A 25103-nucleotide genomic window follows, 5' to 3' on the forward strand; every position below is an offset into this window, starting at 1 on the left:
GCATCTTATACACTGAATGTAGCCCCTCCCCAGCCATCCCCAACCTTTGGCCTCTGCCTCTCAGCATTTTATCTCCGTGCAGCAAACAGAACAAAGCCTGTTAAGCCAAGCAACTGGCTATCAGCTTCTTGACCCTCAGCTGATTGAAGCTGCAGCCACATGCTAGAACTGAAAGTGAAACTAACGCTGCAAGGAGGAAAATTACTGGAAGGTAGAGGAAGAGGCAGAATTTTATTTTCTTGTGCTAATGAGACTGCTAAAACTGGATGCAAGAAGATAAGTCAATAACTATAAATGTCTGTAGAATGTTCAAATTATTAGACTTATTTTTAAAGACCGCTTTATTATTGTTCTAGACAACTTTAAGGAAATGAAGAAGCTTCTTAAAATGAATGCTTGATATAAGAGGCCCAGTGCTTTTGTATCTTCTTTTAAATAGCAGAGAAAAATGTATACAGTACTTCTAAAAAGCCATATCAATATTAACAGCATCTGCATAAGTAAGTCTGAAATGTAAGTATCCTGTTTTAGTATTAAGATAGAGCAGCAGAGTTAAACTCTGATTCAGTCATGTTTGGACTAGATCTATTTAAATAATTGGGAGGAATTAGCATGACTACATTTAAGAAAACTTTCTGGCATTAATATACTGCCATGATGTATATTTCTCCAATTCTTTGCTGTTTCTATGGATCAGACACATATGCACAGAAATACACAGCAAATTGTATATCATTTATTCTGTTTGCTGGAGGAAAATTGCTGGGAAGGAGAGGCAGAATTTTTTTCCTGTGCTTTTCCCCCCCAAAACTAAGGTGGGTTTTATACTCCAGTGCATCTTACACTCTAAAAAATACAGTATATGATGTCCTCAACACTCAATGACTTTGCCATTTACAAAAATATGCATATAACTTAAATAATACAGATCATTGATTATCTGCAAAATTATTATATTAAGAGTAGAAATGTAATATACAACAAGAAAAACAATATATGAGGAAAAGTCATGGCATAAATTGCCCAAATTTCAGTTGGGCTTTAAATTATAATTTCCCATAGGTTCAAATTACAAGCTTTTTTTTTGCTACTGTTCAGTTAACTAGATAAACATTGAAGTCTTTTAGAAATTTTTCATACTGACTTTCTGTGATATATTTATCTTCCTAAAGTTAAGGAGGAAATATCCACCAGAGGCAGCTAATCGTGCAGATGCTCCCAAGGCAACAGTTGGACTACATGAAATACAAAATTCTCGAGAGCCCTGAAGCTCAGCAGTAAAGACCAAGGCATTTTGATCAAGGGCACAAGGTTCAAAGTAATGATTAGCATTATATAAAGAAACTGTTCCAGGAGCATCATTAACCATGTTCTCTGAAGCAGGTCTTCCTACATAGTAAAGAGAAGAAAAAGTGGTCAGAAATTATTTGTTATGGGGCTTAGATCCTGTTTTGCCCTGACCAATGTCACTTTAACTAATTCACACTTCTACAATGTAAGTGCAGATTCTGCTTTCCCATATCTTCTCCTTAAATCATTCTAATTCCACTTTTGATTAAATAAATATGAAGTCATATAAAATTACTCAAAACCTAATTATAATCATGAACAGGAAGTGCTGAGTACAGGAAGCTGTTCTCATGTTCCTAAAGGAAACCTGTCTAGACTGCATCATGATTTTTTATTTGAAACATGAAGACCAACAAAATCTGCTCTGTAAATCAATACCCAGTATTTCCCTATTTTCCCCCTAGCTCTCTCATATTTCATTTTAAATGTTAACCCTTTCAGAACCAGTATGTTCCATACTATTCCGGTTAGCCACCATACCTGATATCTCAGAATTTAGTTCTTCTGGGATTCAACAAAGGCCTTCTATGGTTCAGAAATTGATCATTTTGTAATCTCTACTGAATCTAATTTTGTAGTATCAGCACAGCTACAAATCCATTTTAAAAGGGTATGATATTTTGGCAACAAATTTAATAATACTACAGCAATAGTAAAGTCAGCATTATTAGAAGATAAATGCATAAATATACCGTGTAACACAGATGTTGATGGAGGAAGTTGGGAATGACAAGCAGACAATTTGTTTTCATGTGATTCATTTTGACTCTGCTTTCCTGGTTTCTTAGAATGGACAATAGAAATATAAAACTCTTCTAATGTTTGTGACAAAGAATCAGATATATCTCCAACAGAGGATTCTGTCTGCAGTCAAGTGAAAAAAAAGAAAACTGCTTTAAAACACAGGATATTTTATTTATTTTATTTGTTTGTTGTGTCAAGTACGTATTGGTGGTATACAAAGATATAACAATACAGTACATGATACTAGTAGGAGAGAAAAATTAGGACAGGTGATGGAAGATTTAAGATTTGATTGGATTTGTATGCCGCCCCTCTCCGAGGACTCGGGGCAGCTCACAGCATATACAGAAAACAGAAAACAGTAATAAACAATCCAATTAATAATACATTTAAAACAATCCTTAAAAGTTCTGATTTAAAAAAGACTATCATTCACAATTCATTCAACAATCATACTAAAGCATTCATTGGTCAGGGGGGAAGATCTAAAAACCCCAAGCCTGACGGCAAATGAGTTTTTAAACTCTTTCAGAAGGCGAGGAGGGTGGGGGCAGTGCAAAACTCCGGCTGATTCCAGAGGGCCGGGGCCCCCACAGAGAAGGATCTTCTCCGAGGTCCCGCCAGCCAGCATTGTTTGGTCGACGGGACCCTAAGGAGGCCAACTCTGTGGGACCTCACCGGATGGTGGGATTTGTGCAACAGAAGGTGGTCTCGGAGGTAGTCTGGTCCCATGCCATGCAGGTCTTTATAGGTCATAACCAACACTTTGAATTGTGTCCGGAAACAGATTGGTAGCCAATGCAGTCCATGGAGTGATGAGATATCGGCAATACTGCGCACACGGCTGCATTTTGGACAATCTGAAGTTTCCAAACACTCTTCAAAGGTAGCCCCATGTAGACAGCATTGCAGTAGTCGAATCTTGAGATGAAAAGGGCATTAGTGACCGTGAGCAAAGACTCCCTGTCCAAATTGGGCCGCAACTGGTACACCAGGCGGACCTGAGCAAACGCTCCCCTCGCCACAGCCAAAAGATGGTGCTCTAAAGTTAGCTGTGGATCGAGGAGGTTGCCCAAGTTGCGAACTCTCTCTGAGGGGGTCAATAAGTCCCCCCCCCAGTCGACCTCTGAACCCCCCCCCCCGCTAACACCGACTTTGACCGACCAGAAAGGTAGGAGGAGAACCACCGTAAAACGGAACCTCCCACTCCCAACCCCTCCAGCTGGCGTAGAAGGATACCATGATCGATGGTATCGAAAGCCACTGAGAGGTCAAGAAGCACCAGGACAGAGGATAAACCCCTGTCCCGGGCCCGCCAGAGATCATCCATCAGTGCAAACAAAGCAGTTTCCGTACTGTAGCCGGCTCTGAATCCTGACTGCCGAGGGCCTAGATAATCGACTTCTTCCAAGGACCGCTGGAGCGACACCACCTTCTCAACAACCTACCCCATAAAGGGAAGGTTGGAGACAGGACAATAGTTGTTAAATACGACCGGATCCAGGGAAGGCTTCTTGAGGAGGGGGCGCATAAGTGCCTCCTTGTAGAGAGCCGGGAAGGACCCCTCCCTCAAAGAAGTGTTGGTAATCTCCTGGACCCAAATAAGGCATGCTGGTGCACTTATTTGACAGACATTGTTACAATTAAAAGAAAACATCTGAAGCAAAGGATTCGTATGGCATATGTGATGGTCACATAAATTTGGAATGGCAAATACACCGAAAATCTGAACAATCTAACAATACACTTCTATTTTGTGTATCTTATAACAATTGCTATAGACTGAGGTATATAGTTACCTAATTAGAAAGGGAAATGTCTGCAAGCAAACAAGCAAGCTCAGAGAGCAACAAGGATTCCATATTCAACCCAGTCCAGCTTATATATGTATTTGTGTGTGTGTGTGTGTGTGTGTGTGTGTGTGTGTGTATTTGCCATTCCAAATTTATGTGACTATATATATATGTCACATGTTTTTTTGCTGAATTTGAAAATTAAGGGAGACTAGGATAGATCTATTTCAGTCTTATTTTGGCCTCATCAGCTAAGTCCCAGTGGGTATGGCTAGCTGATGAGGCCAAAATAAAGCCTAAATAGATCCATCCTAGTCTCCCTTAATTTTCAAATTCAGCAAAAACAAAACAAAACATGTGACATACATACATATACATGCAGTTGCAAACAAACTATATCTACAGCAGCACGAAGCTTACAACTTCAAGCCTCCGGAGCCTCTGGATGGCAAAAAACGGATCCAACAGGCCTACTAGAAGTTTTTTTCAGAACTTCCTGTTGGGCTGTTGGGCCATTTCTTGCCATTCATAGGCTCCAGAAGCTTTTCTAAAGCCTGGGAAAGTGAAAACAACTCCCCCCCGCCCTCCAGAAGGCTGAAAATCAGCTGGAATCAGTTTTTCGCCATCCACAGGTCCCGGAGGTTTCAGTAAGCCCTGTGCTCACGCGTGCGGCAGGGAGGGGGCAGTGCTGGGGGGAGTTAGGGTTAGGCATTGCATTATTGGTGTGGCCTCGCATGCCCCCTTTTGGTATCAGAGCAAAAAAAGGTTCATGAAATCTTTTCTATAGAACATACAACTGTCCACTCCAATAAAAACATTTCTCATAAATAGAAACAGTACAAATCAAATTACCTTTGTTTCTTCTGTCAAGCTCAAAATTTTATTTGGATGTTCCACACTTGGATAATCTGCTATATCAATGGCACTGGACACATCTACAGTCTGCCAAAAAAAGGACATTTATTTCAAGCAGAAAACAACCTCTCTCCAACCCTTAAGTCTTAGAGGGAGATCCAATCTTTAAAGTAATGACCAAAAGACCAGAATGGTAAGGAGAGAACAGAGGAAACCAATTTATATATGGAATTGCCAGGGACTCAAAGTACTATGATATCAACAGTGTATCAGTATGTCTCACACACTGCTATATTCTCAACACTACTCCTGCCTGGAGAAGTCAGATCAATTTCTCCATAGCCTCCGAATCTTCAATATGGGGCTACCTTTCTAGGCAAGCCATGTCTCCTTCAAGTCCAGAACAATTTCTGGGGACTTCATGGATATATCTGTGCTGTCTTCCTGACAACACAACAGTTTGTCTAGGTAACCCAATGTAGGTATTCACCAGGCCTGACCCTGTCCAACTTCTAATCCAAGACATAATCAGACGGGCAATGCTAACTGCTGAAGTGCCTTTAAAAAAGGGATTTGATATTTTGAATGAAGCAAAAGCCTGCTACCAAATCAGCAGGAGTGTAGCAGCATTAAAGTTCTGATATTATGTGAAAGCATTCATATCTGTGTCATATCCAATCTGGGAAATAAGGTTTGGACAATGTAGGTAAATATCTGCTTTTTACCAAGCTCTCATACTGCTCTGCGAGACTGTAGCATTATTTGAGCAGCTTTTAGGAAATTAAGGTTATTTTTATTAGTGACATTCATGTTATGAAATACAGGTAGATCTTTACTTACAATTGCTGCTTAGTGACTGTTTGAAGTTATGGCAGACACCCCCTCCCCCAAAAGATACAAATGAACCAGTTTCAAAGTTCTGAGATCTGGGCAACCCAGCTAGTTATGTAATCAGATTTGGGGCACTAAACAGAGGGCCTGCATTTATGGCTCTTTGCAGCTTCCCCCAGTCATGTAACCAAAATTAACAATGAACTTTTGCTTGCATTTACTATGTAGACAATTGGTTCACTTAACAGACACAGTGTTCACTTTACAACCAGAATTTAATGACCACCACAAAAAAGTAATAAAATCGGGTTGGTCACATGATGACCGTCTTAGTGACTGGCACAAATTATGACAGTATTCTTGGGCTCAATTACGGTTGTATGTTGGGAAATACATGTACTGATCCCAACTACAAATTGAAAGCATTTTAAAGCAGGGATTTATCATTGCCTTAAGTTTTCCAAAATATTTTGGTATTCTACTCCATATGGTATGATTGCTAGATTGTAATTATTTCCTAGTCTCTTTTTTTTTTACTGCTGTGCAGTTTCCTTATTTTAGTATTTTTGTATTTTACCCTTTTTACTTACAATCTATTTTCATCAATTTCAAGTTTATGCATACATATAAGATTATAATTTTCTTTTTTTTTAAAAAAAATCTATATATTACAAACTTTGAATCTTTGGGATAAGAGAGCACTGCATCTCAACTGAAGCTTTGGATTAGTAACCCGAAAAACCAGTAAAGAAGTCTACCTTTTGAATCACATCTTGGTTGTGTTGACTCTTATTTTTGTTGCCTTCATGACCTGACGTCTGGTCAGAAACTACCATAATATCAGTACGTAAATTATCAGAATCATCCGCATTTTTCTTTTTTTCATAATACGTTGAAGGCAACCAGTTCTCATCCCAAATTTCTTGACTTAAATACACCGGCTCCAGGTATGGTACTTCAGGATTTGGGTGCTAGAAAATGTTTACAATACTGTCATTTTAATTATATATTTAATTTTAAATACAATATTTTAGAAAATTTGTTCATTGGAAAATCTTGCACAAAATTCCATTTATTAAAAGTAATCCAATCGCGCATTTACCCATTTTGTTCAATTCCTACACTGTATAAGTAGTCTTTGTTTACCAATTGTTTGTTCAGCAGTCAAAGTTACAAAGGCACTGAAAAATCTTTATGAGCAATTTTTAGAGTTGCAATTGAATAAATATTGCCACATGTTTAACTTTTATAACTTTGCAGTATTTTATCCATGTAGTGTTCTATTTCTACCTTTTCAGTATACAGTATAGAACATGCTAAATACACTGGTACTTCTACTTAAGAATTTAATTTGTTCCGTGACCAGGTTCTTAAGTAGAAAAGTTTGTAAGTAGAAGCAATTTTTCCCATAGGAATCAATGTAAAAGCAAATAATGTGTTCAAAACCATTAGGAAAGAAACAAAAGCTCGGAATTTGGGTGGGAGGAGGAGGAAGAAGAAGAGGAGGAGGACAGTCGCCGCCTAAGGAAGAAGGTGAGGTGAGGGGAATCAAAAAAATCAGTTGGGAGGATGTTAATGAAAAGGTCTTCTTGTTCATTGAATTGGAGTTAGGAATGTATTTAGGGATGAGCCAGAGATTATAGCATTTCTTTTCAAGACAGGGAATGTGTTAGTGAATGCTGTATTGGTGCCAAATTGGGTGAAAAGCTGCTAGATTTTTTTAAAGGATGTGAGTTTACGGTTATTGAAGGGATATTTTTTGGGATTCTTGGTGCAGCAGATGAAGAAGGAAAATTGATCCATTGATATAGGCAGCAATAGGTAATGAGGGAATTCTGAATATGCTTTATTTAAAGAAGGAAAGAATTTGTAATAGTATAATGACTAAAAATGTGATAGATGGCGTGTGTTTAATACAGATATATATGAGAACAAAGGCAGAAGGTTTGCAGATAAGTAGCTGAGTTGTTGAGTTTGTTTGTTATGTATTATTAGTAGTGGTTTGAGGATGAGAGAAGTTATAAAGCTTCTTGACAGCTTTACATTGTTTAGTGGGCAGTTAGCATGAGAGGAGGGAATTCCGTTTTAGTGAATTCCAATATTAGTGTACAGATGTGTATGTGAAAGGAGTTTATTTCATGTATAATAGAGTAGTATGATGTCAGGATTTCTGGATTGGGCTCTGTTTAAGGGAAGAGAAAGTTGTTTGTGAGTCTTTCGTTGTGTGACATTCCTTTCCCTGTACACATTGTTCTCTCTGTAATCTGAGAAAATGAGGGGAAGTGTAGTTGTTTTTTTTTTACAGCATGGCTTAGGTAGTGTTTATGCATATGTTCAGAGTTGTGGTTGATGCAGTTGTTCGGTGCTTTGTTTTGTTTGTTTATTGTACTGATGAAGATATACTCCTATGTGAAGATTGTTAGAGGATAAGTTATGGGAAGTAGGATAGAAGATGATAGGGGTAAGTATTAGGGTGCTGGAGTGCAGTCAGCGATCGAAAAGTGGTTTGCCTGTTTTAAGAGGAGATTGTCATTTGTATGAAATGGTATGGGGTTATTTGCTGGAGCAGGGGGTTGGACTAGATGACCTTTAAGGGTGTTTCCAACTCTGACCGTTATAATAGTAGTGTTAGTGTTTGAGTTGTTTGTGGCAGTAGAAGTTGGTTTAGCTACACAGGATAAGGACAATCCTGATGTGGGTTAAAATACAAGTTGATAGTTTTGGATTGGTGGCTTGTTGTGGTGAATGGAGGAGTTAAGAGGCTGAAATCATTTGAATGGGTTAACACAAACCTGTAGGACATTTGTCTATTATTTAATTTTGTTTAGTTGTTAGTAAATAAAATGAGGGAAGGATTTGAAAACTCGTGAGGTCTTCACATATTTGAGTAAATTTAGATAGGTCTTAATAATTGGTAGGGTACAATTGGTACAATAAATAGAGCTTATTAAAGCTGTATGAAAGGCAGCCGAATGATCAGTGATTGGTTATAATACCCGTAAAGGCCTATACAATGGGACTATGGTATTGATTATTGGGAAAAGACTAGCTACTGTAAAAGAGACAGCAAGGTAGGAGAAGGAAATAGAAATAATTTTGTGTGGGAAATATGTGCGTGTGTGTTGGAGATATGCAAGAAGAATGCATAGATTGTTTGTTCTTGTGAAAGAAAGTTTGTTTCTGAGTGTGCGTATGTGCGTATATACTAAAATATGTACACTGGAGTAACATAAATAAGGGGACACAATGGTTTGGATGGAAAACCTGGTGCTGCCGATAACAATGGTGAATCTGGTGTCCCTGGTGAAAATGGTACCCCAGGACAAGCTGGTGCTTGTAGTGATAGAGCCCTGTTGGTCCTGCTGGCCCTATTGGTGTTGCTGGTCCTTTTTAAATTACCTGGTTCTCCTAGTTTCCAAGAACCTCCAGGTGAACCTGGTCAAGGTTGTTGTGGTCCAATGGGCCCTCTTGGAAAATTTGGATCTCATGGTCTTCCAGGTTGTGATGGTGGATATGGTGGCATAGGGCTACCTGGCGATTGTGGTGCTACTGGTTCCACTGGTGCTAAAGGTCCCAGCTGTGACACAGATGGTTATGGTGAGGCTGGTCTTATGGGTCCAAGAGGTCTCCCGGGACAGTCTGGAAGCCCGGGTCCAGGTGGGAAAGAAGGTCTACTTGGTTCAACTGGACCTGATGGTTGCCCTGGCCCAGCTGGCCCACAAGGTGAACCTGGCAATACTGGATTCCCAGGACCAAAGGGTCTTAATGGTGAACCTGGAAGATCTGGAGAGAAAGGTATTCCTGGATCTCAGGATACTCAGGCTTTCTTGGAAGTCCCGGCTTGCCTCGACTCAAAGGGATAAGGGGACTGGGAAAACAAAACCAGTTGTAGAAGGTAAAGTGCTGGCTGGTCATTTGAATGAATTACATTGGAAATGCCAGCAGTTGAAATATTTATTTTGGAAAAAAATATATCCTTTAATTGGCCAGGTAGAAGAATTTTGATTTGTAGTGGTAAATACTTAAATGATGGTAAATATAACACTGGAACAAATATGCCTAGATATGGGTTAATGAAAGGTTAGGTACACGTTTTACACCTAAGTACGCCTAGGTAGTAGAATAATGTAGTTGTAATGGTTTCCTTTTGTCTGATACTATCTGGCAAAAGCTGGGGAGAGAACTGAATCGTAGAAACACTGTGAAATTATAACAAGCTTGAATGAAATGTTTATCTTTAGCATTTTTAGGTGTCATATGTGTATAAATGTTTGTGCAATGTATACTTTAAAAACATGGTGGAAATCATCAGAAACCATACTATTTGTTTCTGAAAAAAACAAATATACAAAAAACTGTCCCAGTGTTTTTTCTCGTTTAAGGTTTGATGAGCTGTTGGCACTTATCTGATTATTTACAAGTACATGATTTTAAGAGTGGTGACTGGGTCCTGATTAATGTCTTAAAAGAACATAAACAGAAGCCTGTCTGGGAAAGTCCATTTCAAGTACTGATAATTATTGAGATGACTGCGCACAAGTGAGAAAGGGAGAGGTTGGGTTCATCATTCCCATATAAAGGGTCTGATTCCTGCTCCAGATGAATGAGTAGACTTCATCAATTCATCAGTGTCTCCTGAAACCAGAGTGAAAGAAAGAAGCAATGAAAGCCTTTTATTGTTTTTAAATAAATGGAATTTTGGGGTGTGCAATTGTGCATCTGGGTAGGAGTCATTTTCATGTACATTGCCATATTAATTGCATTGAGAAGAGGATACCGGAACCGCCTTCTACCGCATGAACCGCCTTCTACCGCACGAATCCCAGCGGCCGATAAGGTCCCACAGAGAAGGCCTTCTCCAGGTCCCGTCGACCAAACAGTCATTTGGCGGGCCCCAGGGGAAGAGCCTTCTCTGTGGCAGCCCCAACCCTTTGGAATCAACTCCCCCCGGAGATTAGAACAGCCCCCACCCTCCTTGTCTTTCGCAAGTTACTCAAGACCCACCTATATCGCCAGGCATGGGGGAATTAAGACATCTCCCCCAGGCTTTCTTATATTTTATGTTTGGTATGTATGTGTTGTATGGTTTTTAAATTGTTGGTTTTTTTTAATGTTTTATTATTAGATTTGTTACATTGTTATACTGTACTGTTTTTATTGTTGTTGTGAGCCGCCCCGAGTCTTCGGAGAGGGGCGGCATACAAATCTAATAAATTGAATTGAATTGAATTGAATATATCTGAATAGGTCACTTCTATGTTGTGGAAATTTGAGGATGTAAGTCCCTGGATTCAGAGTGTTAATGTATAGAATACTGTCTCATATACACATGACATACAACTATACCCTTGGGGGGGAGGGGTATTATCGCATGAATGTGATAATAAAGTTGGTGATTGTTTTGTGGAATGTTATATTGTATACAAAGGTAGGGATGGGATCGGATAATGGGACCTAGTGACATGGCAGCAGCTGTTTCCATACTGAACTTGATCATCAGTATATACAAACATCATCACTAGCATTAATTGATCCAGATTTTGAAGCTGGAATATGCATCAGATCCACTTTTAGCAATGGGATGCCAGTAGGAAAATATCCATTGTGCTATCATACATATGACGTGGAGGTGAAGGATTTAGATGTAGCTATTAGAATGGAAGCTTTCCATAGGTAATGTTTTTAAAGATATGGGAATCATACACCCTTATATAAAAAGTTTAGAATCATAGAAGAGGGGTTATTATTGCCATATCAAGAAATAAAAGCATGTTCAACGCTTGTATTCTTATGTGCAATATGGCCCTAATAAAACTGCCTTTCACTTGGAAAGGTAGATGTGCAATTAGTTATGTGAAAGCAGCACATAGATTTTATTTATTTATTTATTTTGTCCAATACATAATACACATTGAAGAGAATAGATATGTAGTAATATAAATGAAGAAAAGGAGAGAAGAAAAGATATAAAAGTATAGGAGATCATATATGAAAGGAAGAAAAGATAAATGAGATAAGGAGAGACAACTGGACAGGGAACGGAAGGCACACTGGTGCACTTATGCACGCCCCTTACTGACCTCTTAGGAACCTGGAGAGGTCAATCGTGGATAGTCTAAGGGAAAAATGTTGGGGGATAGGGGTTGACACTACTGAGTCAGGTAATGAGTTCCACGCTTTGACAACTCGGTTGCTGAAGTCATATTTTTTGCAGTGTAGTTTGGAGCGGTTAATATTAAGTTTGAATCTGTTGCGTGCTCTTGTGTTGTTGCGATTGAAACTGAAGTAGTCATTGACAGGTAGAACATTGCAGTGTATGATCTTGTGGGCAATACTTAGATCATGTTTTAGGCATCGTAGTTCTAAGCTTTCTAGACCTAGGATTGATAGTCTGCTTTCGTAGGGTCTTCTGTTTCGAGTGGAGGAGTGAAGGGCTCTTCTGGTGAAGTATCTTTGTACATTTTCAAGGGTGTTGATGTCCGAGATGTGGTATGGGTTCCAGACAGATGAACTGTATTCAAGAATGGGTCTGGCAAAAGTTTTGTAGGCTCTGGTGAGTAGTGTGAGATTGCCGGAGCAAAAGCCACGTAGGATCAGGTTAACAACTCTAGAAGCCTTTTTGGCGATATTGTTGCAGTGGGCTTTAGCACTTAGATCTTTTGATATTAGTATTCCAAAGTCTTTTACAGAGTGGGGGTTGGTTGTGAGATTTTGTTTATTCAGTTTATATATGAGGTTCGGATTCTTTTTGCCGATGTGGAGGGTAGAACATTTGCTGGTTGATATTTGAAGGTGCCAGGTGTTAGACCAATCTGAGACAAAGTCGAGGTCTTTTTGGAGAGTAGATGTGTTGTCCGTGGTGTTGAAAAGTTTTACATCGTCGCGAAAAGAACACAGTTGCTTGTGATATGATCACAGAGGTCGTTGGTGTAGAGAATGAATAGAGTAGGTCCTAGTACGCTGCCTTGGGGAACGCCACTTTTAACCAGGACAGGGGTGGAAATGGCACTTCCAATTTTGACAACTTGTTGCCTGTTTGACAGGAATGCAGTAATCCAGCTGTGGAGGAATCCTGAGATGCCATAGGAATTGAGTTTTAGGAGTAGTTTGTCATGGACCACTGAATTGAAGGCTTTGCAAAAGTCAATATAAATTGCATCAATGGATTTTCCTTGATCTAGGTGGGTAGTCCATATGTTTTTGCAGTGAAGTAGTTGAAGGTTGCAGGATAATTTCTTTCTGAATCCAAATTGTTTGTTAGAGAGTAGATTATTAGATTCTAAGTAAAGGGTGATTGATTTATAATTGATTCCATGACTTTACATGAGACGCAGCATAGCAAAATTGGTCTGTAGTTGTCAACGAGAGAAGTGTCCCCTTTTTTGAAGATGGGGATGACTATTGCTTTTGGCCATAGCTTGGGGAGTGTGCTGGTCCTGAAGGAAATTTGAAAGATGATGCTTAGTGGTTCGGCTATAGCAGAAGAAAGATTTTTTAGGAAATATGCGCAAAAACCATCTGGTCCGACTGATAGAGAAGGTTTGGTGTCAGATTGCTTTTTAAACACGGTCTATAGTGAAGTCTACTTGGGTTAGGTCGTTGAGAGCGTTTGAGGTGCGATTTGTGAAGATGGGGGATGAGCCATTACTGTTAACGAAGACAGAGCCAAAGAAAGAGTTGAAGAGGTTAGCTTTGGATGGATCATCATGGTATTCTTTGTTGTTGAGTCCAACGAGAGGTGGAATAGGTCTAGAGCCTTTGAGTTTGTTGTTGACAAAGTTGTAGAAGGCTCTTGTTAGATTTGGTGCGAAGGAGATTTTCCTCGTTTGCTGTGGTAGTTGAAACATTCTGCTTTTATTTGTTGGCAAATGCTTTTGTAACATCTTTTGAAGTTGGTTACTTGGCCTTTTTTTATTTTTACGCCAGAGAGATCTTTTTTTGGTTTGTAGTTTCCTTATTGAGACAGGTAAGTTAATTTTTGTTTTACTTCTGGTTGAAGTTAGTGGTACATGTAGTCTGATAAGTCTTTTAACTTGTAGTAAGAATGAAATCATCAATAGTGTTGCAGTTAGAAAATAAAGTTCGCCAGTCGAGAATTGAGAGATTGAAATCTGAGTTCAGAGTTGGCTTTCCTAAAATTGTACTTAGGTGACACATTATACAGGTGAAAGTTATCCTGGTGTAGATTGAGATTGAAGTTGATCATACTATGATCACTGTTGGAAAAAGGTTCTTTTACATGCAGGCCATAGATTGCGCTTTTGCTATTACAGAATATGAGGTCAAGACAGGTATTAAGTCTAGTATTGTTTAATACTAATTGGTCAAGTCCCAGGCTGGTGACGGCATTGTATAAGGTAGTGTGGATTGGTTCCGTGCTGCATTCATTTAAGGTCCAGTTAATGTGAGGTATGTTGAGGTCACCAAGGAAGATAATGAGGTACGGGCAGGATGTTGCCCATGTTAGCAGTGAGATTAATTTGGTTGCATGAGTGATGTCGGAGTCAGAAGCTCTGTAGCATAGGAGGAAGCGAAGTGTGGTATTGAGGGAAAGATCACATATAATGGTTTCTGGGAGGATAAGATCATGTGCAACTTGGATGTTTTTTAGATTGAGTGATTTTTTTATAGAATATAGCCACACCGCCTCCTCTGCGGGATTCACGGTCAGACCGAAGGACAAGGTATTACTTGATGTGATGATGGAGATAGGATAGGATGTATTTAGCCATGTTTCACAGACAAAGGTAAAATCAAATAAGTTGGTGTCAAGAAGGAGGAAGAATTCAGACAAGTTGTTAATTATACTTCTTGCATTGATTTATTTACATTTGAGATTGAGTTTGGGTTCTGGGTTGAAATTGGGCTGAGTTGAGTTGAATTTAAATCGGAATGGATTGAGGTCGGATTGAACTGAGGAAGTAAGGGGCGAGCTTTCATATTCTTGGCTGGAAGTACTAGGGATGACAATTTGTTGATGAGGGGTGGTGGGTTGGGAAGTGTGGGATTGTTGAGGAGGGATGGGATTTTTGAATGGAGGGTTATATGTCTTGGTTTTGATGCATTCAGTGCGGTAGTCTATGTATAGGTTAGTTTCACCAAGCTCAAGACGTCTCGAGTTCGGCCCGTAGTTTGCGAGAGCGGATGCGTTGAAGTAGAGTTAGATCTGGTCTGGATCTGAGTTTGTTGTAGTTGTCATTATTTCTGGCGATGGAGTTCATGGTTTTGATGAACAGTTGTTTGGCAGTTTCATTTTTGCAGACTATCCTACAGAAACGAGGGGCCTTTGATCCATCGCTGTATCTAAGTGCAGGGCTGTTTCTAGTAACCTCTAGGATGTTATCAGGGGCAAAGGTTTGTGGATGTAGGCGGCGGATGATGTTGCGTATATTTGTTAAATCAGATTCCCCATTTTCCTCAAGGCCAAAAAGGATGGCATTCTGTCGCTTTTGTTCGCGCTCCATGGCATCTTTTACAAGGGTGGGGATGTCAGTAGTTGAGCTTGCAGGTAAAGATTGTGGACTTGGTGGAGTATAGACAGGTGGTGGTGGGGTAGTATAGTGTATTTGTTTTGGTGGTTTATCTTTTATCAGATCTTGGATAATTTTTTCAATGGAAGCAAGCCATGGTTCTATGTTCTCTATGTATGATTGTTGAGTTTTTGTTATTGCTTTTAGGGAGAGGATCTCGTCAGATAAGTTGTAGAGTGAGTCAGGTTTGGGAATACAAGATGAGCAGAAATAATAGAACGAGGAATTATCTTGAAGAAAGGAGGCAATTTGTTTATTTATGTTAAGGCAGGTATGGTGTGCTAATTTGTTACAGGAGTGGCATTTTTTGGATTCTTCTTGTATAATAATTGAGTCGTTGCACTTAAAGCATAAGTTGCTGATGTTATTTGCCTGGGAGTTTTGAGCCTTTTTTTTTGCCGGGCATATTCAGTCACTGGGTTTATTGCTTTGCCACTTGTAGCTTTATTGTTTGTATCACTCTGGTTGGGGAAGGGGGCGATGGAATGTGAATGGCAAGAGATGCTTGAGGGTTTCTTCTCTTACAAGGTAAGGTAAGAGTTAATTGCAGTTTGAAGAACTGCTTATTGCAGAGCTGCTAATTGCAGTTTGCAGTTTTAAGTTGGAAGGAATGCGTTTTCAGAGTCCTCCATTTTACTGGGGATCAAGCATCTTCCAGGATCCTTCACGTCCTCAGTGGTTCCAAATCCACATGGAAGAATGTAGGCAGTGGGGTACCACAGGGTTCAGTCCTGGGCCCTGTGCTCTTCAACATTTTCATCAATGACTTGGACGAGGGAATAGAAGGGCAACTGATCAAATTCGCAGACGACACCAAGCTGGCGGGGGTAGCCCATACCCTAGAAGACAGGCTCAAATTACAGAAAGACCTAGACAGACTAACACAGTGGGCCCACACCAACAAAATGATGTTTAACATCGACAAGAGCATAGTCCTTCACCTAGGCAGAAAAAACCCTGGACACACATACAACCTGGGAGAAACCCCTCTTAGCAGTAGCAACTGCGAAAGAGACCTCGGAGTCTTGGTGGACAATCAACTAAGCATGAGCCAACAATGTGCAGCAGCAGCTAAAAAAGCCAACACAATCCTAAACTGCATCAACAGGGGAATACACTCCAAGACCAGGGAAGTCTTAATACCAGTCTACTACGCCCTGGTCCGACCACACCTGGAGTACTGTATTCAGTTCTGGTCACCACACTTCAAAAGAGACATTGAAACTCTGGAGAAGGTGCAAAAAAGAACAACCAAGATGATTAAGGGATTGGAAACCAAGACTTACGAAGAGAGACTGAGGGAACTGGCCATGGATAGCCTAGAGAAAAGGAGGGCCAGAGCAGACATGATAGCAGTCTACAAGTATACGAGGGGATGTCACAGAGAGGAGGGGATCACTTTATTCTTCAGGGCACCAGAGGGCCGGACGAGGAACAACGGCTGGAAGCTGACCAAGGAGAGATTCAACATGGAGATAAGGAGGAACTTCCTGACGGTCAGAGCGATCAACCAATGGAACAATCTACCAGCGGACGTTGTGAACTCCAACACTCTGGACATTTTTAAGAGAAGATTGAACTGCCACTTGACTGGTGTACTATAGGGTTCCTGCTTGGGCAGGAGGTTGAACTCGATGGCCGTCATGGTCCCTTTCAACTCTAACAATAAATAAATAAATAAATAAACAAACTAGTAGCTAGACTCTGGCGTTAGCAGGGTTTTCGCTGCAGGCTGGGCTCCTACCACTGAGTGTCGCAGTTAGGCATTTTAAGGTCAGGTAATTAATGATGGCTCTGCACAGCTGGGGGTCAGACGTCTTCTGAAGTCCTTTTGCAATGGCTGGACTCTTTTTAATGTTTATTCAGAGTCCTTTCGCTGTTGACAGGATTCCTAACGCTGAGTAAGTGGGGGTGCTGGTGAGTTCAGGACAAGTTCTGCACGGGTTGGGGTTTCTGGTCATGTGATCGCTGTCCTTGGATGGCCGCGTGGTTAGTTTGCCCGTAATGGTGACCAGTCAACTCCCTGGGGTCCGTAAAAGTCACATTGGGGCTGGAGGGGCTCTGAGGAGGTAGCTGAGGGGCTCCGAGGGGATCCAACTGGCCTCGTTACTCTGCGGAGTAGAGATTATTGGAGGGCTTCGAGTCTTTCCTATGCAGGCTAGACTCCTGACGCTGTTTCAGTGATCTACGGGGCTGGGAACAGTCTCAGCTGGGGATCTTTTGATCAGATCGTACAACTTGATTAATTGGAAGCTGCTGTTTGCCCTGGGCGCCGGGATTAGTTAGCAGCAGGACAGGCTTTGTTCCTGAAGGGAAGATGGCTGGAAGGATTGTTGGGCTTCTGTCTCGGCTTTAGGCTGAGCACAGTAAATCAAGTGGGAGCCGCCACTCCGCTGGGTGTCTGCGCTATATTCCCTGTTGTCTCTGCCCAAATCGCAGGATTCCTTACTATTGGCTTTTTCGTGCCTGTATGTCTGATTAACAAGGAAAGTGGGAGACACATTAAGAAAGAGGGAAATGTTTTTCTAGAACTGATAAAAGTAGCATTAAATAGTTCCTCTTTCTATGTGAAAGGGGAAACAACAGTTTCAGATATAATGCCTATATGTTTTGTTGGGGTTCCAGTCCCAGGAATATTTTTTTTTTTTGGTTGAAGAAGCTAAGGTTATTATAAAACTTAATAATTACAAACTTGCAAAAGTAATTACTTTGTTTGGGAGTCCAATTAGACCCACTAAATGGACAAATCAAAAGAATTTGGTAATTGAAGTAAAACACATATTACCAGCCTATGAGTGTATATCGGAAACCGGATAAAAAGTAAGAAAAAGTTGTATATATACACATTTATCTCTACAGAAAATACATTCACTTGTGCTGAAAAAGAAGAAGTTGAAGTCCTAGGACAAGGAGTGGTTTTTATTTAGTGGCTTACATGCTTAGGCATTTATTCTTGCAAATGCAGTAGGTGGGCCCTACACAATAGAACGCCTAACATTTATGGGGGTAGCATTTTTTAAAATGGTAATCAAGAAACACAGTTCTAGTATGAAATTATGAACACCACACTATACCATGATAGTCATGTATCATCAGACATTATAATGGAGAAAGGTGAGATGAAAGAACCATCACATGAACAAATCCCGGAAGGTGGAGAAACAATACATGTATCCCATTATGGGCATATACCAGGATAATGACTTGTTCAGTGGCCTATATCCTCAGTGTTGTTTGATTCAAGCCCAGAGAATATATATAACATATATGAGGTAAAAGATCTCTCACTCATGAATATGATACAAGATGTAGTAATGAGATAGTAGTACTATCAAAAGTATAAGTTGGTTTGTTGAGTATATTTCCCTGGTTTGCCTTACAATAAAACCATATGCAAATAGGACATCTTGTTTGTGCTTGCAAAAAGCATTAATGAAATTTCATCTGCCATAGCAGCTTTGGCGGATGAAATGGGGGAGGTACCGAAATCTGTATTAAATAATAATAATAATAATAATAATAATAATAATAATAATAATTTATTAGATTTGTATGCCGCCCCTCTCCGAGGAGTAGCCATTGATTATATGTTGCTAAGAATGGGTCATGAGTGCGAGGAATTTGAAGGATTATGTTGCTTTGAGATTAGTGATAAGAAATAAATTATCAAAGGTAAGATTAAAGCCATGCAAAATATCACTACACATTTACAATATAACACTGATAATGCTTCATTTAGAGACATATGGAACAACCTAACCTCCTGGTTGCCAGACTTCACTTGGCTGAAGAACATATTTGTAGGAATTATTGTAATTGTTGTATTAAGCTTTGTAACCTGTATTTGCATCAAATGTATATGTATCAGTTATTGGAAGGCCTATTGTAAACAAGGTTGCAAAAAGGGAAAAATAGGAGTCGAGAAAAATATTCCCTCTAATAGGGAAGTTAGCATTATGGTACAAGATATGTAAAATTCCTAAGAAAAATAATTTTTGTAGGAGATGGGAGAGGGATGAGTTGTAAGAAAAATCTGGGGCCTACATTTTAATTAAGAGAATTCTGTAGTATATTTTGGCAATAGAAACTCTTATTTTCAATAGCAGGCCTATCCTGGCAACTCCGAGAAAGGGAAAAGTGATGCCCATGTCGGCCAGGAAATCTTTTAGACAAACATGTTTATTACAAACACAAGAATTAGGGCAAAGAACTATTAGAAAAGAATAAACAAGAAGATAAATATAAATTAAGGAAGAAATGTCAAAAAAGGACCTGAAAGATAACATGGGACACTAAGGAGAAAATGAAGTAAAAGTATTTGTGATAAACAACTCTAAATATGGACATAAGGAAGGGGCGTGAATAAGACATTAAGAAACCTATAAATGATGTGCCCTGTTTTGAGCAATTCACCCCCAGAGATACATGGCTGTCTCTCGGTGACCTCTTCGGGGCCCTGTATGCATATCGGTCTATTTTTTCTTTATTTTGTTGTCAATAAGGTATTTCCCCTTTTATTCCATTGGTCTCCTGGGGATTTTTCTAACAAGGAGCAATAATCAGATGCTCAGATTTTCCCACCTGTGAAACTACTTCATTATTGCAAGTCTCTGAATTTGTTCCTGGGAAGTTTACAAGACAGTCCTGCTGAAGCAATGAAGTGTCATCTTCTGTGAAATCATCATGCTGGTTTCGGTTTGGTTTCATATATAGCATAAAAGGATTTAACTCTTTAAAGCCCTGTCAAAGTAAAAATAAAGCAACATTTAATGGCTTCCAGTCTGACCTTAGAAAACAAGCTGCAACTGAGGGTAGTTAATGGTATGTAGGAAAGACCTTGGGCTAAAAGAGGCTACTAGGGGATGGTCACATAACAAATAGTGTAGCCCACAACTATATAGCTGGGGCAAGAGGCTCAGAAGAGACTCTGCAGTTTCTTCAGCTGTAAGAGAAATGGGAGACAGGACAACTGCATTTTCAGACTTACAAATGTTCTGTCAAGGTAGCATACAATGAAATAGAATTTGCTCATCTGATTATGGTTTTTATCTAGTTTAACACACAAGGTCAACAGGATGATATATTACTGATTTCATTTGCTATTTTCATACAAATCAATTTGAGGACTTCAGTTCTATTTATATGATGCTACCTGTACCTGAGGGTAGAGTTACAAAATGAACATTAATTTATTAATTAGGCATAATGCCATCCACCGATAGGCTTGCTTTCCTAATACAGTGGTATCTCTACTTACGAACTTAATTTGTTCCGTGGCCAGGTTCTTAAGTAGAAACGTCCATAAGTAGAAGCAATTTTTTCCATAGGAATCAATGTAAAAAGCGAATAAGGCGTGCAAACCCATTAGGAAAATCCAAAGCTTTTAAAAAAAGCGGCCAGCAGAGGAAGTAGTGGGCAAGAAGGGATTTTCATCCTGATTGGGTAGCAAAAGACAGCGGAGGGAGCAGCAGGCAAGGGAAAGTAGCAGGCGGCTCCGGAGAGCTCCTCAGACACACCGACCTGGATGAAAATCCCTTCTTGCCCGCTGCTCCCTCCACTGTCTTTTGCCCCCCGATCCCATTGAAAATCCCTTCTTGCCCACTGCTCCCTCCGCTGTCTTTTGCTCCCCCCTCCCGATCTCACTGAAAATCCCTTCTTGCCTGTTGCTTCCTCCTCTGCTTTTGCCCGTTCTCACTGAAAACGCCTTCTTGCCCGCTGCTTCCTCCGCTCTTTTGCCCCCAAATCTGGATGAAAATCCCTTGCCCGCAGCTCCCTCTGCTGTCTTTTGACCCCCAATCTCATTGAAAATCCCTTCTTGCCCACTGCTTCCTCCACTGTCTTCTGCCCCCTGATCTCTGTGAAAATCCCTTCTCGCCCGCTGCTTCCTCCACTCGCTTTGGCTCCCCAATCTCGCTGAAAATTCCTTCTGCGAGAGTTCTTAAGTAGAAAATGGTTCATGAGAAGAGGCAAAAAAAATTTGAACACCCAGTTCATTTTTCAAAAAGTTTGTCAGTAGAGGCGTTCATAAGTAGAGGTACCACTGTACTTATTTTTAATTTATAGTTTGATTAGAAAATTAGGCTGTTTTAAAGGTAATTTTATGAAACCCATTTCTTTATATCCAGATTACTTCTTAAAATTATTTTTAGAGAGATAAATGATCCATTTTAAACTTTTTTTTGTATGGTTATATTTATAAAAAAATAAATTCCCATTTCCAATATGGATTTCCTTGACGCAATGACAATTTCTCTTATGATTTTGTTTCATTTGTTTTCTTTTCGATCCAGCTAAGGCCAGTCCGATAATTTACTTGCATAATTCAGCCCTGTAGCCCTGTTGCATCATAACTTGTCTTCATTTTACCTTGGAAGGAATGTTGTCTCTACAAATGAGTGCATGACCCTCTAATTTCAAAACATTGTGCAAGTAGACATCATCATCGGAACTGGTATCACAAAGGAAGAGGTAAAGGACATCATTTATATATTCAACTACCAGTCCCACCAGCAATTTCTGCTCACAGAATCTTCGGAATTCCTTTATAGCACTGACAGACCAATCACCCTTTATGCAGGGGGGGAAAAAGAGAGGATAAAGAAGAATATAAAATAAATGCAAAGTTTAAATTTAGAATCAGTAAAGCACAAGTTCAAGTATTCTCACTGTCATGGAAGGCTTCAGAATAATCTTTATTTTTCAGCCAAATTTTTGGGAAAATTTGAAGGAAATAATGTTTTTCTATGAATGTTACCTTCAACCTGGGGTGAGGAGGGGAAGGAAAATATAAATTTAATCAAGTACATTTACTTTATTTTTTTTTAAAAAATTGCCAGTCTGTATAAAAAATACCAGTTTTAAATTTAATTTCTTCCTTAGTTAATAAACCATCTAACTTTACCTCCTTTTAAATTTTCACTGATTCATTCCTTGACTTATTCAACAGTTCCAATGTTTCAATTCTGATGCTAACATTGCTCTGTAAGCAAGCAATGCTTTCCCAATATTGCAACTTATTTTTTCTTTGAACCCCCAGTTTCAACTGTTTATAAATTGTTTAAATTTTTAAAAATCCACACTAAAATACAAAATAAGCAAAATATTTAAATCAATACACAAACTACATGAAATTATTCCAGAATCTTACCTAGTACTTCCCTGCTGTTGTTCCGTCCTTTACTCTTCCCCTCACTTAATATCAGCCCAATTCTTACCCCTTAATCAATGCAGCTAGCCCAACTCCATCTAGTTTTAGTCATTTTGTATTTTTATGCTGAGAAAAAGTGTGTATACATATGTGAGACAGAATAGCTGATACAGGCAGATGTGGAATCAAATACAGTGATACCTCGTCTTACGAACCCCTCTTCATACAAACTTTTCGTTATACGAACCCGGTGTCTGGAGGCTGTTGGGGCCTGGATGGGTGTCAACAGACTCAAACTCAACCCGGATAAGACGGAGTGGCTGTGGGTTTTGCCTCCCAAGGACAATCCCATCTGTCCGTCCATTACCCTGGGGGGGGGAATTATTGACCCCCTCGGAGAGGGTCCGCAACTTGGGCATCCCCCTCGATCCACAGCTCACATTAGAGAACCATCTTTCAGCTGTGGCGAGGGGGGCGTTAGCCCAGGTTCGCCTGGTGCACCAGTTGCGGCCCTATCTGGACCGGGACTCATTGCTCACAGTCACTCATGCCCTCATCACCTCGAGGTTCGACTACTGTAACACTCTCTACATGGGGCTACCTTTGAAAAGTGTTCGGAAACTTCAGATCGTGCAGAATGCAGCTGCGAGAGCAGTCATGGGCTTACCCAGGTATGCCCATGTTTCACCATCACTGCATCTGCATTGGCTGCCAATCAATTTCCGGTCACAATTCAAAGTGTTGGTTATGACCTTTAAAGCCCTTCATGGCACTGGACCAGAATATCTCCGAGACCGCCTTCTGCCGCACAAATCCCAGCGACCGATTAGGTCCCACAGAGTGGGCCTTCTCCGGGTCCCGTCAACTAAACAATGTCGGTTGGCAGGCCCCAGGGGAAGAGCCTTCTCTGTGGCGGCCCCGACTCTCTGGAACCAACTCCCCCCAGAGATTAGAACTGCCCCTACTCTCCCTGCCTTCCGTAAACTCCTTAAAACCCACCTTTGCCGTCAGGCATGGGGGAACTGAAACACCTCCCCCGGGCATGTACAATTTATGCATGGTATGTTTGTGCGTGTGTTTGTTAGTACATGGGGTTCTTTTTAAATCTTCTTAAATATTTTAAATTTATTTGGATTTGTCATGAATTGCTGTGTCTTGCTGTGAGCCGCCCCGAGTCTGCGGAGAGGGGCGGCATACAAATCTAAATAATAAATAAAATAAATAAATAAATAAATAAATACTTAAGATTTTTTTGCCTCTTCTTCCAAACTATTTTCACCTTATGAACCCGAGCCGCCGCCGCTGGGATACCCCACCTTCGGACATCCGTTGTCAGCCAAAGCGCGGGGATTCCCCTGAGGCTCCCCTCGCTGAGATTCAAAGCAGCGCCGGCAAAAATGAAGAGAATCCATTCATTTTTGCCAGCGCTTCAGCTGGCAATGGAAGTCCGGAGGTGGGGTTTCCCAGAGAGGGGAGCCTCAGGGGAATCCCCGCGCTTCAGCTGACAACGGAAGTCCAGAGGCGGGGCATCCCAGAGGTGCAAGGCAAAAGGGGTGACTTTTGGGATGGGGTTGCACGCATTATTTGCTTTTATATTGATTCCTATGGGGAAAATTGCTTCGTCTTACGAACTTTTCATCTTACGAACCTGGTCACGGAACGAATTAAGTTTGTAAGACGAGGTATCACTGTACCTTTTACTTTCATTTACTCAAAAGTTTTATCCTGAGCCTGTCCATTTTGGAATATGACTTCTGACATACATACACATCTGTGTCATTCACTGACAGAACAAGATAGAAATCTCCAGGGTTAATTTAATTTGGTAAGTGTGAGTTGATACAGTGGGCAAAGTAGGCACTGTATAGGACTTTTTGATGTATGTGTATCATTTTCTTTCCTTCTGTTTTTCTCAAGAGGGATTCTTAAGTTCAATGTCATCTTCCTTTTTGCTAAATAAGGCATAGTCCTCTGGATTCAGGGAAGGTCTTTTCAGGAATAGATGAACATGCTTCAAGATGCAAGTACAGTATATATTTAATACTGCACCTAATTTACCCTAACTGAACCAGATCCCCAGAAAAAGATAAGATGGTGTCTCAAATATTTTGGAACATAACATATTCCACGAGGCAATCAAACTATGTGAATGATGCAGATCAATTCTCATCAAGCTTGTTACAGCAAATTTTAAGGGCTATAACATAGGTTTCCTTACAACAGATTATTTTTGAGTGTGTGACTTCTACAGAGATCATGCAATCACTTCTATACAAATATATAAAAGGAATCTGTGCAAATTTTATTCTGCTAGTTGTTACTGACTGTAGGTGTTGATGTACATCTTCATTTCAAGGCCATTGAGCCAGTGCTGTCCAAGACATTTCCGTGGACACATGGCCATCATGAAGACACAGAGCACTATACTTTCCCACCATTGTTATTTATCTATTCACATTTGCATGCTTTCAAACTGCTAGGGTTACAGGAGCTGGTGTGTGGATGGAGCTCACCCACATCTGGCACTCGGATCTCAAACCTGGGCTGCTGTGACTTAACCGCTGAGTAATCACACTCCATACACACATATTACACACACACACTCAATACAATGTACTCAATAAAATATATAAAATATATTGGAGCCAAGGTGGCGCAGTGGGTAGAGTGCACTACTGCAGGCCACTAAAGCTGACTGCTAGATCTGCAGGTCAGCGGTTAAAATCTCATCACCGGCTCAAGGTTGACTCAGCCTTCCATCCTTCCGAGGTGAGTAAAATGAGGACCCGGATTGTGGGGGCAATATGTTGGCTCTGTTAAAAAGTGCTATTGCTAACATGTTGTAAGCTGCCC

General features: G+C 40.3%; 1 protein-coding gene across 9 annotated transcripts in view; it reads right to left on the bottom strand.

The window, feature by feature from the left end:
* Window positions 1–326: 326 nt before the first annotated feature.
* Window positions 327–25103, bottom strand: part of TDRD5 (tudor domain containing 5) — a 49356-nt gene continuing 24579 nt past the window's right edge. For 7 of the 9 annotated variants that reach the window (XM_070746650.1, XM_070746655.1, XM_070746652.1 and 4 more), the window contains 6 exons: window positions 21470–21670; window positions 19685–19843; window positions 6332–6544; window positions 4740–4829; window positions 2043–2214; window positions 327–1389 (listed from right to left, as the gene is read on the bottom strand). In XM_070746650.1, the coding sequence (XP_070602751.1) occupies window positions 1124–1389; window positions 2043–2214; window positions 4740–4829; window positions 6332–6544; window positions 19685–19843; window positions 21470–21670 (1101 nt within the window). In that variant the 3' untranslated portion in view covers window positions 327–1123. The remainder of the gene's footprint in view (window positions 1390–2042; window positions 2215–4739; window positions 4830–6331; window positions 6545–19684; window positions 19844–21469; window positions 21671–25103) is intronic. The other 2 variants (XM_070746658.1, XM_070746659.1) reach the window with 2 other exon arrangements.

The sequence above is a fragment of the Erythrolamprus reginae genome, chromosome 3, assembly GCF_031021105.1.
Source record: "Erythrolamprus reginae isolate rEryReg1 chromosome 3, rEryReg1.hap1, whole genome shotgun sequence".
NCBI lineage: Eukaryota > Metazoa > Chordata > Lepidosauria > Squamata > Dipsadidae > Erythrolamprus > Erythrolamprus reginae.